At 43.1% G+C, this 14401-nt stretch overlaps 1 protein-coding gene across 2 annotated transcripts in view; it reads left to right on the top strand.

The window, feature by feature from the left end:
• The window catches only part of ADAMTS17 (ADAM metallopeptidase with thrombospondin type 1 motif 17), a 197411-nt gene that overhangs the window by 160386 nt on the left and 22624 nt on the right, over positions 1 to 14401 (top strand). For both annotated transcript variants that reach the window (XM_066592863.1, XM_066592862.1), the window contains 2 exons: positions 1107 to 1266; positions 4498 to 4633. In XM_066592863.1, the coding sequence (XP_066448960.1) occupies positions 1107 to 1266; positions 4498 to 4633 (296 nt within the window). The remainder of the gene's footprint in view (positions 1 to 1106; positions 1267 to 4497; positions 4634 to 14401) is intronic.

Raw genomic sequence — 14401 nt, 5'->3', positions numbered from 1 at the left:
AACTCTTCTCTGAACTTGCTTCACTTTGTCTATGTCTTTTAAAGTGGGGTGCCCAGAACTGGACACAGTATTCCAGATGAGGTCTGACTAAGGAAGAGTAGAGGGGGATAATTACCTCACGTGATCTAGACTCTATGCTTCTCTTAATACATCCCAGAATTGTGTTTGCCTTTATGGCTGCTGCATCACATTGTTGACTCATGTTCAATCTATGATCTATTAGTATACCCAAGTCTTTTTCACATGGGCTGCTGCTTAGCTCAATTAGGCAGCAAGTGATCATTCAGTTCCTGAAGATGATGTGTTGGATGCAGAATTAATGGCTACGTGTTCAGGTCTGAGTGACTTTGGAGATACTCTGACTCAATCATCTAGTCATCACGATTTTGCCTTTGTCAAAGTGGAAGGTCCTGTTGGTCCCATGTGCGATCAATGGTACCTACCAAATGTAGTCCAAGGAACTGGAAACAGGTGCATTGGTCACCTAGAGCTCACTGATGCACATCCAATCCATGGAAGTCCCACTTCGAAATTTACAGGACTTAAAGGATTGGCGGCTAATGTTTTGATGCCAAGTACCACAGGACAATTTAGGAGGTTGTTTAGAGTCCATGCCTCGTTGGGGTAGAGCTCTTTTCTTAGACATCAGATTTTCTAAGCCAAGCTTCAGCTTAGGGCCACTTTAAATATTATGTTCATTATGAGCAATTATAATGTTATTATTGGAATGGTTCCCTTTACAAGTGGGAACAATTCTGATAAGCCTGTTTCTCAGGACGGCTCACAGCAACTGCCACTTTTGTCATAGAGTCTATGGGAACTCTCCACCAAAGTTTATTTTGTTTGATTTGTATTCATTCCTATGCTGATCTGTTGCTATCTGATTGGACAAGGGTTACAATTGTTTCCTTTCACAAATTAGATGAAGACTTTCAAAGAAAAGAAATGGATGGAGGAGCTGATAATACTGAGTTAGCCCAGTAGTGGTAAAACTTGAACATAGTTATGATGTACAAAAAAAACTTTTAAGTGACTGGTTTCCTTAGTAAATCCATCTTGCAAATAAATATATGTTCAATAATATATCTTCTCAAACATGTTGTTAGGTCTTGCTCTTCCATGATCAGAACTATGGCATCCATTATGAATATACCATCCCAGTGAACCAGTCAATAGAGCAGAAGACCGTGGTGGAGAAACAACCAGAGCCGCTGTACATGTGGACACACAGCAGTTGGGAGGGATGCAGTGTACAGTGTGGAGGAGGTATTGTCACACTGATTCAAATGTCAAATTAGATGGGAATAAAGTCTTTTGGATTGTGCTAATGTGTCAAGGCATGGAGCTTTCAGTGTTGGATGTTGTAGCCCACTGTAGTTCCATATTGAGGAATGATTGCAGTAGCCAGAGTACACGGTGATAGAGTGAAATTTAGAGACCAGGCTCTAGCTTCAAGGAAAAATATCCATGTGAAACTCTTCCAGTTCCTTACATATAGACACGCTTCGACCATTAGCTTATCATCGGTGTTACTATGAAGTGGTTATAAATAGAGATGAGCGAGTATACTCGCTAAGGCACATTACTCGAGTGAGTAGTGCCTCAGCCGAGTATCTCCCCGCTCGTCTCTAAAGATTCGGGGGCCGGCGGTGGGCGGGGAGGAACGGAGGGAAGATCTCTCTCTCCTTCTCTCTTCCCCGCTCCCCACCGCAACTCACCTGTCACCCGCGCCGGCCCCCGAATCTTTAGAGACGAGCGGGGAGATACTCGGCTAAGGCACTACTCGCTCGAGTAATGTGCCTTAGCGAGTATACTCGCTCATCTCTAGTGATAAACCGTCTTACAATACCTTTTACTACTCATTGCTCCTGCTAATATGTTCTTAGCTATTCTCTTCTTTTGTGGCTGTATTTGACCAGGATTTTCTTTCATAGCATTAAATGATTGCAACTACAATCATACCATTATACCCCGGGTCATAACAAAGACCCTAAGCCTGGGTTCACACGGGGCGTATTCCCGCCGGAAATCCCGCGGTTTGGCCGCAGCCGAAACCGCAAGATTTCCGCCGGGAGAACCGCCGCGGAAAAAGCCGTGGCAGCTTTGAAGCGGCCCGGCTGCTCGCTTTTCCGCTGCGGCCGGCGCTCCCATAGAGGAGAGCACGGCGGAAAGAAAAGATAAATAGACATGCTGCATATTCTGAAACCACAGCCGCGGTTTCAGCCGGACTTACCACAGCGGATTGGCTGTCCCGTGTGGACGAGATTTCTGAGAAATCTCGTCCACATGGCTGGCTAATCCCGAGATTAGCGGCCGCGGGCGGATTCGCCGTGGCGAAATTCCGCACGGAATTTCCGCGGCAAATCTGCCCTGTGTGAACCCAGCCTAATGCTGCCTCTTCTACGCACCTACATCTAGTCACCATGAACAAACAATTAAGCAAAACTAAGGCCACCGGTGTAGTATAGTTAAATGTCAATACAACATGTTCAATATTCAAGGCTCCCCAGCTGGTGAACATTGATAAATGTTAGGACAGAAATTTCTTATATCATTGTACGACCGCCAACAGATTAAAGGTACTTTTACACGGAGCAATTACCGTCCAAAAATCACTGGATAGTTCTAAGGTGAATGATAATCATTCAGTGTAAACACGCCAACGATTAAATAATTAACGATAATTTGTTCATTTATCGTGTATTGTTCATTTTATGCAAGCATGAAAATAATTGTGGGCTCGGTCGGCAATCGTTCGGTTTAAACACTGATTGTTCAGTCATTCTCATACAGTGAACCAAACAACTGGACGATCTTGTTAAAAAAAAAAAAAAGATTTACTCGTATCTTTGTGTTTAAACTGACCGCCCGAGCGAATGACCAAACCTTGTCATTGTTTGCTTGTTCACTTGAGCGAATGATTTCTTGTGCCATGTAAAAGTACCTTAACAATTTGAACCATGCTGGATGAATCCATGGATTTATGCTACTTTTGTGACATTTTCACCAGTTTGATGGAACTAGGATTTATGAGGCTACTTTCCAATTTTTTGTGTTCCTATTTTGCTGTCCATTTGACTCCTCTGAAGCAGTGTTTATTGCCTTAAGGCCCTTTTACACACAACGATTATCGCTAAAAGCCATCTTTTGAGTGATAATCATTAGGTGTAAATGCGTCCATGTTTCACTTTTCTGCCAAACGATGATTTTCTGTTCGGCGTGAAATCCAACGTTTGTCAGAACAGCTGATAAGAAGGACCGCACGCTGTGTTCTGCCCGGGGAGCGCTGATTACATTGTCTCAGCTGTCAGTCCCGTGGCAGAACAAAGGGAATTTATTCAGAGAACTGCGGGTGGTCTGTTCTCTGATTACAGCTCCCAGGGTCTCACATGCTACTAATTGGTAATAATAGGCATTAGTACCAAGTAGTAGTTGATGCAAAATGATCGCTCAAAAGTAGAGATGAGCGAGTATACTCGCTAAGGCACATTACTCGAGCGAGTAGCCGAGTATCTCCCCGCTTGTCTCTAAAGATTCGGGGGCTGGCACGCGGAACAGGTGAGTTGCGGGGGGGGAGAGAAGGAGAGAGAGATCTCCCCTCCGTTCCTCCCCGCTCTCCCCGCTCCCGGTTGGCCCCCGAATCTTTAGAGACGAGCGGGGAGATACTCGGCCAAGGCACTACTCGCTCGAGTAATGTGCCTTTCCGAGTATACTTGCTCATCTCTACTCAAAAGCCATCTTTTGAGCGATCATCTTTGTGTGTAAATGGGCCCTTAGCACTTAACAGTCACCTGCAAAATACAAGGAAGGAATTGCTATTCCCCTATTTCTGACTCCTGTCACCTTTCTGGCATTTTGTGGATCTTATGGGATTGGCACCCTGACAATCATGGCATAGTGTGAGTAAACCTCCATGCTGACTCTTTTTCTACAATGGCCATCTACAGTTACAGCCCATATCTTTGAAGCACCAGTGAACCGTCCATACTCAGATGAGGTGACAGTCTTTTGTAAACACGTTATGTTTTATTGGTTATACAATTTGTATATCCCATCTTATTAATGTCTATCTGTATTATGCATTTCTGTCACATCTTCTCCTTTTATTACATGTGTTGTTAATGAGCGCCTTCTTGTGTTGTATACCAGATGCTGGCTTCATATGTTCCAGAGATTAAAGCACATGCAGTATAACAGATGTGCAGTGGAATTATCACAAGAAGACATTGTGCTTTCACAAGACTTGCACAATGTGTTCATTAGAACATTTCCTTTACAATTATCTTGGATAACTCGTCATACACACACTCAAACAGATTTTATGAGAGTTCATAAAGTCCCACAGTGAGTTCTGTAACACATTTATATACTGGCATTGTACAGATATGGCAAGTATCCGTGAAGAACATGCAGGTTGAAAGCTGTAGAGCGTCCTGGATGCTGTGAATAAGCTGCCTGTTACTGACGATGGTGATGTAAAGGTTTACTTTATTCCAGGTGAACGGAAGACTCTTGTATCCTGCACAAAACTGGTTAACAAAACCATGCTGGTTGTAAATGACAGCATGTGCCTTCATGTGCCACGTCCTGCCCCACAAGTACGGAAGTGCAACACACATCCATGCCAGTCAAGGTGGGTCTTCGCACAGGTAGCTGGTGTCTCTTTTGTTACGTATGTACTGTATAATGATATGTATGATATATAGATTCTTCACCTAAATCCTGGCAGAATTTGATAATATTCTTCCAGTAATATACATGAATGGACTACGTCATGCTGCATGTACGTGCTATGGAAAAAAGACGTTCAGAATACTGAACATGCTGCAAATTTCATTATTACTGTGGATTGAAAAGTTGCAGATTAGCTCCATTGAGCTTCAATAGAGTTAACCCTTTCCAAGCCACGTCTAAAGACATTCTGATTAAAGGCCGTACAGCTCTGATGTCGGAAGACGTCCAGCAGGGTATTCTTACTGTAGATTACTGGCCGCTCTGTTGTTGGGGGCCTCTCCAGCATATCCCATACCGCAGCACTGGCTCTAGCCAGCAGATGGCGCCATTGTATAATGGCAGAAAGAGGAAGCCCCCTAGGAAACCCTGAATCCAAAATTGTATTGCAAATTTCATTATTACTGTGGATTGAAAAGTTGCAGATTAGCTCCATTGAGCTTCAATAGAGTTAACCCCCTTTCCAATCCACTGTCTGACGTCTAAAGACATTCTGATTGAAGGCCATACAGCTCTGATGTCGGAAGACGTCCGGCAGGGTATTCTTACTGTAGATTACTGGCCGCTCTGTTGTTGGAGGCCACTCCAGCATGTCCCATACCGCAGTACTGGCTCTAGCCAGCAGATGGTGCCATTGTATAATGGCAGAAAGAGAGAGCCCCCTAGGAAACCCTGAATCCAAAACCCTGAATCCACATGCGGATTCACTGGCCAGTTGGCGGCAGAAATTGACAGAGTATCTTGAAAACCTACGATGAATCCTTTTAGCGTGAATCCTGACTGCGTAAACCTACCCTAACAATCTGTGTTCGGTCTACAATTATTTTTCAGTTTATGCAGTTTTTGGTGCAAATTGCACTTATTTTTTCTCATTTAATGTCTGACACAATTGCTCTTTTTTTTTCATTTTTTTTTTTTTACAACCTCTGGTGTTGTAGGACATATAATTTAGCCCACATTTATGTAACATAGATACTAAAAAAAATGTAGGTGCAAACACATATGACTGTAAGACATTAAAAATAATGATTCAAGCAAGGAAACCTTTCCACCAAATGCACCACATTTATTTACAGCGGTTTACAGCTGTGGAGCTGCTGCCACGTATGGCAGTGAAATTGTACTGCGCCTGACTGTGTACTCACGCACATGGTCATGCACAGCACAGCTGGGTGTTTTCCTTGTTTATATTTCCCATGCCGTCACTTAGCGATGACTTGAATAACCGCCACCCATACTCAATGTAATTGGGTATGGGCGCATGTATACATGCGCCTATAGAGAACAATGGGCACTATTTTGCGTATATACACAGCAAAATAGACCGCGCTGCGTCCTATTTTGCGCTCGTATATTTTGCAATTCCGACACACTAATGTGAATGGAACTATGTAAGGCAATGTAACTGGTTGCCTGCGAGTTACCGCATATCACACAGGCATACAGAGCCCACGTAAATATACGGCCGTGTGATCCCGGCCGTAGTCTGACATAATTATGAAAAAAAGCTTTGACTAGAAAGTAGATACTTACCATACACAGACCCAATTCCCCAATAAGCAGTGTTCTGCTTCTATAACTCCCATAGACTTCAATGGAGAGGTCCAGGTGCAAATGCAGGCACTTCTCTATTAAACTCAATGAATGTGCAGCCAGGAATTCTGTAGATTTGCCATAAAATACTGAAGATGGTCATAGCTCTTCAATCTGATTTTTCTCTAGTGTAGCAGTGTCGTATGTTGAACAATCACCATGTTTAACACATATTTTCTTGGGTTTATTGTAATTCCACTGGCATTGCCACCACTTTTGGCATTACATTATACAGCTCCAAGTGAAGACCTGCTGGATTCACTTACTTGTTACATTTGTCTGAGGCCTTATCCGGCCAGTGAGATGTTTGTTTCTTGTTCTATGACTGGGAATTGACACAGGTCTCTTACTACCCAAGCCATAAGCCTACTACACACTGATGAGGAGCAAACACCCCAAAACAGCTGTCTGTGTATGGTTTTCTGGCTTGGTTTATGAGTCATTACGAGTCAATTCCCAGTCATTGTTACAAGGCTTGTATAAAGAGTCTAACATTGACTTTTAGGAATGCTGCCTTCCGATAGGTGGCGCTGCAGAGGTATTGTTGCATCTCCCTTACTTGCATGTTACCCAGAGGAGCATGAATGGCCTTAAGCCTCTTAGGTGCTCTCCCTAAGGAGAAAGGATAGTGTTTCTTGTTCTGTAGCTCTTGCTCTCTCCTGATACAAACTTGCAAGAGAGCTCTAGTTTCATAGTATTACATATCGTAGTTGGTACCAACATTCAGGATGGTTGTATCACCCGAATATTCTGCAGCCAGCTTAAAGGGGTTGTCTCGCGGCAAACATCAACATTTTACATTACCCCATTCCCCCTGTCACCCCCCCTGGCATAAAATAGCAAATTAAAGCGGTTTTTAAACCGCTTGCTACTCACCGATCCGATGAAATAAGGACTTTAAAAAATCTTCTCCCAAAGATGGCCGCCGGTCCTTTCCCAGGGATGCACTGCGGTTTTCTCCCATGGTGCACCGCGGGTCTTCTCCCATGGTGCACCATGGGCTCTGTGCGTTCCATTGCCGATTCCAGCCTCCTGATTGGCTGGAATCTGCACACGTGACGGGGCGGAGCTACGATGACGACGCGGTGACCAGCTCTCCGGCACAAGCGGCCCCATTCACCAGCCAGAAGCACGAACTGCGCAAGTGCGTCTAAAAACGCCAGAAGACATTGGAATTAGACGGCACCATGGCGACGGGGACGCCAGCAACGGAGCAGGTAAGTGAATAACTTCTGTATGGCTCATATTTAATGCACGATGTACATTACAAAGTGCATTAATATGGCCATACAGAAGTGTATAACCCCACTTGCTGCCGCGAGACAACCCCTTTAAGATATTCACATACAGTACTTACCCTATGTGTGGTCCACTGAGATAACACATAGAAATATGTTACTGTACAGAACTGCTATTATCATGACCTTGGTCATAGGCTTCTTTGGAAACAGGAGAAAGCTAACACATCTCTGTAAAATAGTCTGGGAAGCATTACTCTTTTATAGGCATGGTGATAATATGCTGGAAGATAAACCGCTTATAAATGAAAACCTACAAAAGCAAATAATGCTGAGATGTCTTCTTGGATTTGCAAGACATGCATTTTGGCTAGTCTATGTCAGTCCTGGTTTTTACCTGATGCAAGTCATTAGTGGACTAGTTTGGGCTCTGATGCTAAAATAGATACTTCTGTAGCACATTCTTATTACATTATTGAATTGCATTCCTATTTGCATCATGTTCTGGTCTCCTCCATTACTTAAAGGATCAATCAATGTGAGTTATGGATGTTTTTAGTCTGAACCTTGCCTTGTTGGCACGACACCCCATCTAATGGCATCTAGTATATGAATAATTGTGGCTTCAGGTGTAGAAAGGAAATTGCTGTGGTACGGGCTGCTTTTTTCAAAATGTTCAATCTCGCACAGTAAGAGCGGTCTGCAGTGCGCTCTGTGCTCCGTCTGCCTTTAATTTTACTGATTCGTAATCTCTTTTACTGGGCCAGTTATGGCTTTGATGTGTTTTCATTAGCAGGTGTTAAAGTCTGCCGAGCAAGCGCTGTTTTAAAGTTTTCTCTTTCCCAGGCCCCTCTCACCTTTCGCTGTCTCTATTTCTGCCTCTTTAACTAGGAGTACATAGCTGTGTGAAAGCGCGGAAATTCTTGGAGACTTGGCAGCTCTCTATTGACTTGACATACCGCATTCCCACGCTCACTGACCGCATTCACACTTGCACTGCCGTTCCTGGGATCTCTGTCAGCAGCGTGGTTTCTTTTTTAAACCTATTGATAACATCTCAGTTTCCAGTGGCATTTACATCCCCAGGTACTAGACGTGCTGACTGTGCGGATGCCGCTTCCAGAAGCTGTCCAGGCTCCACATTCTGGATCTAGATTTACAAATCTCACCATTCCACCCACTCTCTGACTCTACTACTGACTTCTCACTTTGACATCAGCATAATAGCTGCTACTGTAGGTTGATCATGGAACAAGACCAAACCTTAATATTTTTTGGCTACTAGCTGGATAGATGATTTTCTCAATATAGACCTGCTGCTTCACAATACTCTGACATAAAACAGCTCGTTAAAGGGGTTCTCCGACTTATGGAGTTCCCTAACAACTATACAAAGAAGTAACTAACTCTTTCCAGTCTGATGTACGTCAATTGATTTACTAAACCTCAACAGTGGAAATGGCAAAAATGAGCTACATAATAAGAAAAACATTTTTACCATTTGCAACATTCTTTTATTTAATACTTTTACTTGAGCTTCCAGTGGTCACTAAAGATCAAAAAGAGCGCAGACAAAAGTTGGAGCCACACTAATAGCAACTAATCACATTTTACTTGCAGGCCTGCATACATGAAAGTTCAACTGCTTTATGTCTTGCCCATATTACTTCATTGTCTCTGGATTTTTAGGACCTTGGATGGAGGGTGTTGTCACATGTGCAAGTTATGTTCTGGTTTTTTTAATGCAGGTTTTGAAAACAAAATCAGATGTGGATGAAGGGCATACATAGAAATCATAGGGCCCCATAGCAAAACGCAAAATAAGGCCCTCCCACATAAAAATATATATATTAAATGACATTAGAGACAGCATATCTATAATGGGGCGGCCTTGGATACCTCTAAATAATGTAATGCCCATATAATAGTCAGATACCAGATTTACACAGGGATGGTGATTACAGTGCAGTTACCGCCAGTGATCACAACACAATATGACAGCCACTGTCAGCGTTGTATTCAAAGGATACAGACTGCATGGTAATGGCGAATGCAGGGGAACCATGGTAGTTCCTCTAAGAACTCTGCAAGTATACTATTGGATCTAATGTAGGATTTTAGATGGAGACATATAGAGGCTTTTTTTTAACAGATTCCTTATGAATCTGCATGACCTGCGTTCTCAAATGTCGCATTATGGCGGTATTGTTGTCATACTGTAAGAGGACATCGGGTACAGGCACAGGGTCTTCCTCTTCAGACAGAGGGACCAGTATGGTGGTATCAGGAGCAGTGGGTTGTGATAGCTTTGGGACCAGAAAGGATAGACCCAAAGCATGTAGCGGAAATGATGCAGAATTACTGCAGCATTTCCACATCCAATACATAGTCAGAATCCGAATTCTGCTGCATATCTGCAGCTGATTTCAGAAAATACACCTCACCTCGCCTCCGAAGTCTTTGCGCTGTCAGTGCACCCCTGCGCTTGGTACCCTTGTGAGTGCAGTGCCGCTTGGTCAGGTGATGCACTCGCTAGAGGCCGCCAAAGGGGTGCACTGAGAGCGTGAAGACTTTGGAGCTGAGGGTAGCGCTGCATCTTCTGAAATCAGCTGCTGATACGCAGCTGATTTCATGTCACAATCCGCACCATGGTACCAATTTTGACTTTGTTTTAAATGCTGTCAAATTTGCTGCTGCTGGAATTCCGCAGCATTTCCACTATGTGTAAACGTACCCTTAGGGTTACCTTCCACATACTCGGGCAGGGGCAATAGCAGGGACCCCTGTTCCAGCCAGACCGGTTTGGGTGAAGGCTAGGTATGGAGGTAGGTCCTGTCTGTGGCTACAGGACAGAGAATGTGGTGCCTTATTGCTCTGGCTGCATGCAGCTATAGAGGAGATCCATATACTGCATGGATGAGGCCTACTCCACATTCATGTAAAGCATGGCTTGGCCTGAAGACACCTATTTTATTCTTCTGTTAGTCATTTTTGGAACATTGCTCCATGTTGATCAAAGCTATAGGTTTAGCCCATGTCCGCTGTAATTGTGAGCTCTCGCTGAGAGCGGCCCATGTCTGATATAAAAATATACTCCATGTGTTCATGTGTAGAAAGGGGTGATTGATTTAGAGGAAGTCCTGGCTGTTTAGACAGAGGGTACGTGAAGTTCAGTCTTGTAAGTTTCTCTCTATAGAAAGGACCTTTTCTGTTTCTTCATGTAGTGGAAATAAAAACTGAAACCCAATATGCCAGATCCCTTTTAGGGCTGTTGTGTGAATACCGAGCTTTGTGTGTGAGCCTTAAGCACACGTCCGGGGGATGTTAAACAACCTCAAATCCCTAAGAGTGTGCTTCCAGGACACTCAGGTTATTGCATGGAGCTGCCCACACTTGTCCTGACTGAAAGGTTTATCTGGCTGCTTAGAAGAGATTACTACATTGGCATTGATTCAGAAGAGTGACCTGTTCTGCAAATGTGGCCTGTGGTTGTTCTTCAGAGCAGGCTTGACTCCATACCCCTAAACCTGTAACTATTGTTATGTTACCCTTCCAACCCTTTCACATACTGGTCAATGGTTACCATCCAAAATAGACGTTAAAGGGGAGTTCCGGGACTTTTCGTATTGCTGACTTATCCTCAGCATAGGTTATCAATAGTTGATCGGCAGGGACCTCCGCCGCTTTGGGTCTCCGCTGATGAGCTGATTGTTGGGCCAGACGTTGTCATTGGTGATCAAGGCCAGAAGAGTAATAGATAATAGTTTCACTCCCATTGAAATCAATGGAATCGATACCTCTTGTTACACTTCTAACTCTGGCCGAAATGAGGAGCTGGAAGTACAGTAGGAGGCATGGCTTCCGTTGATTTCAATGAGAGTGAAACTGTCTATTACACTTCTGGCCCTAACCACTGTTGACGACGTCAAGCCCTCTGCACAGACAGCAGGCTGGATGATCAGCTGATCGGTGGGAATCCACAGCAGTGGACCCCTGCCGATCCGTTATTGATGACCTATACTGAGGATAGGTCATCAATAGTAAAAGTCCCAGATTACTCCTTTTGTAACCCATTCAAAACACGGATCAGTAATACAAACTTGTTAAAGATGACATTACAACTCTATGCCAACAGAATTTCATCAGTATTTGCCTTTATATTTGCTGTCATTGGTATTATTTTCTATTGGGCAAATACTGATCTGTATGTGCTCAATCGAGAATAATACTAAAACAAAGGCAACAACGTACAAATATAAGTCGTGCTGCTTTTAAAAAAAAAACGGCCATGAAAAATACAGCCATGTGACTATACATAGATTTACATTAGCTCTGTAGTACGGTCCACAAAACATGTTCCAAATATGGAATTAGAATACACTTGTTTGGAAGAGGCCTAATATACAGTATCTATGTTGGTTGTAGAGTTTCACCTGTTATGGACTCTACATGTAGAACAACCCTAAATTCCCACTTATGCTTAAAGGGGTTGTCCAGTTGTAAATGATTGATGGCCTATATGAAGGATAGGCCATCAGTAGTAGATTTGCGCGGGGCTGCTGCCAGGGATCATGGACAATCATCTGTTCGCTTAGACTGTATGCTCATACATAATGCTGATTTCTGCAGGAAGCACACAGCTCCATTCTCACTTCAGTGGCCTGGCTTGGTCGTGCAGACCAAGTTCCTACTGAAGTGAATGGAAACTTCGTCTGTCATACCAAGCTTAACCACTGCAGTGGAAATGGAGCTGACTGCTTCGTGCAGAAATCAGCTCAGTGCATGAATGCACTGGCCCAGCAAACAGCTAATTGGCAGGAGTACCTGGCAGTAGATTCACTTCAATCTACTATTAATGACCACAGCTGAAAACTCCTTTAATAAGTGCTAATGTTAAATTATCCTAATATGTCTTGTCTAATATTTATTATGAGAAAATGGTGACTATCCCGTTTCCCTGAAAATAAGACATAGTACGATTTTCCAGAATTTTTTGAGGATGCAAAATGATTTTTCAGGCTTTTTGAGGATGCTTGAAATATAAGCCCTACTCTAAAATTAAGCCCTGCTAACAGTTAATTAAAAAAGTCAATTTAAATAGTGTCCAGGCAGCTATACATGTAAAAAAGTTAAACCTTTTTGAACAAAAATTAATATAAGACACTGTCTTATTTTCGGGGAAACACTATAGTAAATAAAATAACATAGTCCCAGACATCTGGGATGATTTAGTGATCCTGCACTGAGCAGGGGGTTGGACCCGATGACCCTGGAGGTCCCTTCCAACTTTACCAGTCTATGATTCTAAGGCCAGAGCATAAATGGGCATCCTGTGGATTTAGAATCCACACAGTTTTTCAAAAAATGCTGCGGATTCGTCGCTTAAAATCTCTGCTCAATGTGCAGAATTTAGAAATTTCCTGCACATAGTTTGTACTATAAAAGCTGCTGTGTGTGAAGCCGTTTTAAGAGTTTATTCAGACGTTGCTTTTATGGCACGGATTTTACATCGAAACCAGTTCAAAATTCTGCATGACTTGACCCTAACATCTTAATGAACCCTTAGTTATTCTCTGCCAGGTTGCCATATATATATAATATGTATATTTGTGTGTGTATGTACGTATGTGTATATAATATATTTATAGTGATACCTCGCTATATCACGATTCAATGATCGCGGATTTTTGATAGACCATATATAATTCTGTTTTTGCTGGTGTTTTTCGCTATATCGCGGAATTTTGCGGTATATACAGGAAATACAGTATGCCACTAGCGCTTGCCAATGTAAGCGGCACACTATTGGCTGATGGAATGTGTTCTGTATCCTAGGCGCTGAGTGGCTCACGGATCGTAGCATGCTGTTCATTTGTTTGCTGCATGTAAACGTCCGTTGCTAAAAAGCGCATGATTCGTTCAGTTTTGCGATTGTTTGGCAGTTCACCCGACAGACTGATTTGTGTAAATATAACGCTGCTACTTCGTGGATTTTCACGTATCGCGGGGGTCTCTGGAACGTAACCCCCGCGATACATGAGGGATCACTGTGTAATATATATTTTAAACACACTTTAGTCAATTAAAAAACTTTTCAAAATAAATGCTCTTGGCAACAATTTAGGTAACTGACTCTCATGTGGTTACCATAGAAGCAGGGCAAGGTATGGTAATGGGGCCAGGCACTGATCTGCTTACCCTGCTTGTGTGCCACTGTTACAGCGGCTTCCTGCAGCTACTATTATGCGGAGTGTTACATGGCTCAGATGAGAAACTTCTGCTTTCACAACCGCCTCGCTGAGTGTTAGTGTAAAGCTGCTGCCTCAGCTTTTTACATGTTTCCATAACTCCCAATTTATGTAGTGCATCCCCTGTCTGATTCTTATCAGGCACCACCTTGGTGCTGTGATTTTTTATTTCACTTTCATATCAATCCCATGATGCATCAGCAAAGCGTTGTATTAGCAGCTAGAGGCTGTACCATCTATGCCACAGGGAAAACACTGCTATTACATTTTGTATTCACCTAAATAAGCTACCATAAGTATATAGTCGGAAGGATCAGCTGTGATCTCCTCTATTATAGCTGTGTGACAGAAGCTGTGTGGTCATCAATAACTGTGACAGAAATGTCTGCATTCACCTCTAAGGCCACTCTCCCACATACGTTCAGAAAGCTGCTGCATTTTTACTGTGATTTTTAGCAACGTTTTTGAACAGATTTCACATCACAGTGTTTGACAGCACCATCTAACGGGCCCCATCATTGTGATGGGTAATGATGTGCATTAAAATGTGCGAAAATAGGACAAACAGCACTCGAAAATCGAGGTGTTAGA

Source organism: Eleutherodactylus coqui, chromosome 2 (assembly GCF_035609145.1).
Source record: "Eleutherodactylus coqui strain aEleCoq1 chromosome 2, aEleCoq1.hap1, whole genome shotgun sequence".
Classification (NCBI taxonomy): domain Eukaryota; kingdom Metazoa; phylum Chordata; class Amphibia; order Anura; family Eleutherodactylidae; genus Eleutherodactylus; species Eleutherodactylus coqui.
This window is presented reverse-complemented; position numbering and strand designations above follow the sequence as displayed.